This window comes from Hyalella azteca, unplaced genomic scaffold (genome assembly GCF_000764305.2).
Source record: "Hyalella azteca isolate HAZT.00-mixed unplaced genomic scaffold, Hazt_2.0.2 contig8262, whole genome shotgun sequence".
In the NCBI taxonomy this organism is placed as follows: Eukaryota; Metazoa; Arthropoda; class Malacostraca; order Amphipoda; family Hyalellidae; genus Hyalella; species Hyalella azteca.
In genome coordinates, this window is record NW_025938360.1 from 4,872 (window position 1) to 9,448 (window position 4,577).

The 4,577-nt window shown below is 43.3% G+C and overlaps 1 protein-coding gene across 1 annotated transcript in view; it reads left to right on the forward strand.

The window, feature by feature from the left end:
- The window catches only part of LOC108673274, a gene marked incomplete in the record, with an annotated part of 4,222 nt that extends 2,647 nt beyond the window's left edge, over positions 1-1,575 (forward strand). The window contains 1 exon segment of the mRNA XM_018161075.1: positions 388-1,575. Coding sequence (XP_018016564.1) covers positions 388-1,193 — 806 coding nt within the window.
- Between the last annotated feature and the right edge of the window lie 3,002 nt (positions 1,576-4,577).

Sequence of the window (4,577 nt, forward strand, 5' to 3'; positions counted from 1 at the left end):
CTTGCATCATGCCTTGCATCATGCCTTGCATCATGCCTTGCATCATGACCTGCATCATGCCCTGCATCATGCCCTGCATCATGCCCTGCATCATGCCCTGCATCATGCCTTGCATCATGCCTTTCATCATGCCTTTCATCATGCCTTGCATCATGCCCTGCATCATGCCCTGCATCATGCCTGGCATCATGCCCCGCACCATGACTGCCTGTGACGGCTTAATTACATGTGTTGTTGGCAGAGCAGGTTTCCGTAGCCTTTTTCCCAATACACATCAATAGACGCAACAAGTTTACTTCGATTACTTCTTTGATATCGGAGTTTGAAATTTGTTTGTAATTTCTCTGACCGTCTTAGAATTTATTACCTGGGAATGTTTTGATGTGCAGTTCCTGAAGCGAGTGGACGACTACGTGGAGAACTCGCTCAAGTCTGTCGAGGACTCCTTAAGTTACTTCAACCCCTTGACGTGGTTCTCTGGTACAGCCAAGGAGGAGAGCGAAGTGCTCTCAGACGACGTGGCTAGTAACGACTTCCTGGCCCCACTTCCTCCCGTGTACCACGCACCTCCTCCTCCTTCATCCTACCACGCTCCTGCGCCTACATCCTACCAGGCTCCACTCCCTCCCGTGTACCACGCTCCTCCCCCTTCCTCCTACAAGGCACCACTTTCGGCCGCATACCAGGCACCTCAGCTGTCTTCCTACGTCACTCCTCCCCCGCCTTCTTACCATGCCCCTCCCCCGTCTTCCTACGTCACTCCTCCCCCTTCTTACCATGCCCCTCCTCCGTCTTCATACGTCACTCCCTTCCCGCCTTCTTACCGCGCACCTCCTCCAGCATCTTATATAACTCCTCCTCCTCCCATGTCATCTTACGAGGTTCCAGAACCAGCAGGGTACCAAGCTCCTCCAGCAGGATACCAGGCTCCAGTACCATCAGCTTACCAGGCTCCTCTGCCGTCATCCTACGTGACCCCTCCTCCAGCAGCGTATCAGGCTCCAGTACCAGTGACCTACCAGCCTCGCTTGCCCCCCATGGAGAGGCCGAAGCACTCGGCGTTCTTGGCGGAGCCTATCCCATACGAGACGCAGTTCATACCATACGCCCCCGCTTACGTCACCCTCACCAGCCCCGACACCGGCGACGAGGACAAGAACAAGGGCTGGAAAAAGCTCTTCAAGTGGTTCTGAGCTGCAAGGATTTTTGAACAGCATTTGCTGAAGTTGTGAAATTCTGGTGTATGTGGGACCGTTTAAGTTCTACATGCATTAACTTGACCCCGACTGGCTAGATTAGGTGAATATTTACGCAGATTTTGTCGAATGAGTAGCTACGATGAATTGTGCATTTATAAATTTTTGGGGTCGTAAATGAGATATGTGATTTTATAAAAAAAATTCTCCGTTCACACACGATATTTTAAAAATCTTGATGTCTTTTTATACGAGGCTCCTATTGCTCTTGAAGGCAGTTTGGTCCTCAATGGTTTACGCGTCATCCATATTGTGATCAATAAACATTCCCTGGTATGGGCTTATGAAATACACGAATTGAATTAAATGTTGTAACATTTGCCTCGTTTTATAAACTGTAACACTTCTGATGCGCTACCCTGATGAGAATGAGGAAAATGAGCGCCTAGGATAAGCAGCACATGGCAACCTCAGGTGCAACGATTTCAGGCCTGCATTCAGTAGAGATTTAAAGTTCCCCGTCTTAATGCGTTCAGATTTTCTCCGCTATTTGAAATTACTGACAACATTTACCGTTTCAGTGCCTTTTTTGATAATTTAGAATGCTCGGTCATTAACAACGAATACCATTGGTGTCATTCGATACATCATTTGACCAAGGGTCAACATGTTGCCAAGCTTTGCTCCGCTGTAGCTCATTACTCAGTTACATTGCCAGGCTCGTAGACGGTTAGTTGTTAGTTTAACACTTTCATTTTTTGTACTGTTTTTAAACAGGGTTGCCAGACGGCCATGTTTTCCGGACAAATTCCGTGATTTAGTTTTTTCAATTGCGTTGGACGGCTAAAATTTATGATGGGGATTTTCAGTGCCCCAAGTGTGATTATGCTTCTACAAAAAAATGGAACTTGGAAATTCATACTATTCAGAAGCATTCAACTGAAAAACGTTTTCAGTGCTCTGAGTGTGATTATACTTGCACAACAAAATTTAATTTGAAGAGTCATCATCTATACAAGCATTCAACAGAAAAACCTTTTAAATGCTCCGAATGCAATTATGCTTGCATCACACGAACGAAATTGAAAACACATTTTTTTAACAAGCATTCAATAGAAAAACCAATTCATTGTCTTGAGTGTGATTATGCTTGCACCACAAAATCATACTTGAAAGAACATTATTTAAACAAGCATTCAACAGAAAAACCTTATCAGTGCCCTGAGTGTGATTTTGCTGGCACATCAAAAAGGAACTTGAAAAGTCATATTATTTACAAGCATTCAACAGAAAAACCCATTCAGTGTTCTCAATGTGACTATGCTTGCTTCAGAAAACAAGAATTGAAACGACATTTTCTAGCCAAGCATCCATCTGAAAATGCCTCTTCCATGCTCCGAGTGTGATGTTACTTGTTTCAAAAGTGTATGAGCATCTTCACTTCACGCATCCATCATAAAACCGTCTATGGACCAAGTGTGAAGATGCATGTGAATTTACAGAGCTGGACACAGGAATCAAGTGCAGAACATTTGATCTTTTTGAGACAACAGGACCAATCTATGTAGGGTACCTAACCAAAGCACCAACTGTCACCAATGAAGAAGTGCTTAGCTGTTCTTTGTTCTTTGAAGGTGGCAGTCACTGGGGGCGGCTTGGATGTAAAAGAGAAAGCCGAATGCCACTCCATTGTAATATCAATGACTGTAGCCACAGCTCTGTCTTATTTAGAGTAGCTTTTGTTCATTTGGACTAGTTTGTTTTGTTGTGTTTCCACATGTATATTCTTAACGCTGTACCGTGGTATGGCGCGAAACGCTCATCGTAGCTTAGCTACCTTGACTAAATTATTTGTACCATGTGCCTTTTGATGTAATTATGTGATGTAATTAGAATTTCATGGTCATTTTATATTCCTGTTATGGGCTTATGAAATGCACGAACTGAATTAAATGTTGTAACATTTGCCTCGTTTTATAAACTGTAACACTTTTGATGCGCTACCCTGATGATAATCAGAAAAATGGGCGCCTAGGATAAGCAGCACATGGCAACCTCAGGTGCAACGATTCCAGGCCTGCATTCAGTTGAGGTTTAAAGTTCCCTGTCTTAATGCGTTCAAATTTTCTTCTCATTAAATGTCTCTCCAGACGTTCAGTTGAAGACTGAAAACATATTAATTAGATAGAAAATTGAGCACTTCTGCTATCTCCTCTTAAGATTGATCGCAAGGCACTTGTACGGGTGTCTACAAGGATGAGAAACCAGTGGCAGGTGATAGGATAGATGAGGGTAGATGTGATTATGTAAGGTTACAGATGCTGCTAAACTATTTCAGAAAACTATTCTTTGGAAATCCTAACTCGAATTGAGCCCAGTTACTGACAACATTTACAGTCTCACTTCCTTTTTTGATGATTTAAAATGCTCGGTCATTAACAGCGAATACCATTGGGGTCATTCGATACATCAGTTGAGCAAGGGTTGAAATGTTAACAAGCTTTGCTCCACGTCCACTGCAGCTCATTACTCAGTTTCATTGCCAGGCTCGTAGATGGTTAGTTTAAGTGAAGAGCAATAATTTTTCGCCAAAAATGCGTCAATTATAGTCAGGAAAATCCTGCACGTCATCCCTCTGACTGCGGTGCAGGACTTGTGTCATCCCTCTGACTGCGGTGCAGGACTTGTGTCATCCCTCTGACTGCAGTGCAGGACTTGTGTCATCCCTCTGACTGCGGTGCAGGACTTGTGTCATCCCTCTGACTGCGGTGCAGGACTTGTGTCATCCCTCTAACTGCGGTGCAGGACTTGTGTCATCCCTCTGACTGCGGTGCAGAACTCGTGTCATCCCTCTGACTGCGGTGCAGGACTCGTTTCCTCCCGTTACAATGTAGCTATTACGTTACAATATTCTGATTTTCGTGTTCCCTGAATACGCGTGTTTAGGCTCGAAATTTTCCTTGGTTTTCTTACTATGGCCACCGGGGCTAACTTAGAAAGAATTTCTCATTAGCATTCATGATCGGCATATGAGACGGTTTACGTTCATTTGGTGATGATCGTGATATACCTTACCTCTTAGGTCGCCAATTTATGTGAGAAACATAGGTTATTATCATGATTCAGATTATCTATGGATCGTTTAATATGATATCGTCATGTTTCATGAGTTATGTCGTGATAATAGTTTTTACTTTAGCTACCCATAAAAAATTGACTCAGTACAGTTATTCCTGATTTTTGGTTCATACCTAGTTTTCACCGCAAGTTGTGATTCGTGAAATATTATTTTCCTTCAACAAAAAAGACAAGAACTGCGCCATTCATAGAATTTTAAAGCAAAAAAAAAATACAAATACATTCCTTACACTACTTCAGTCC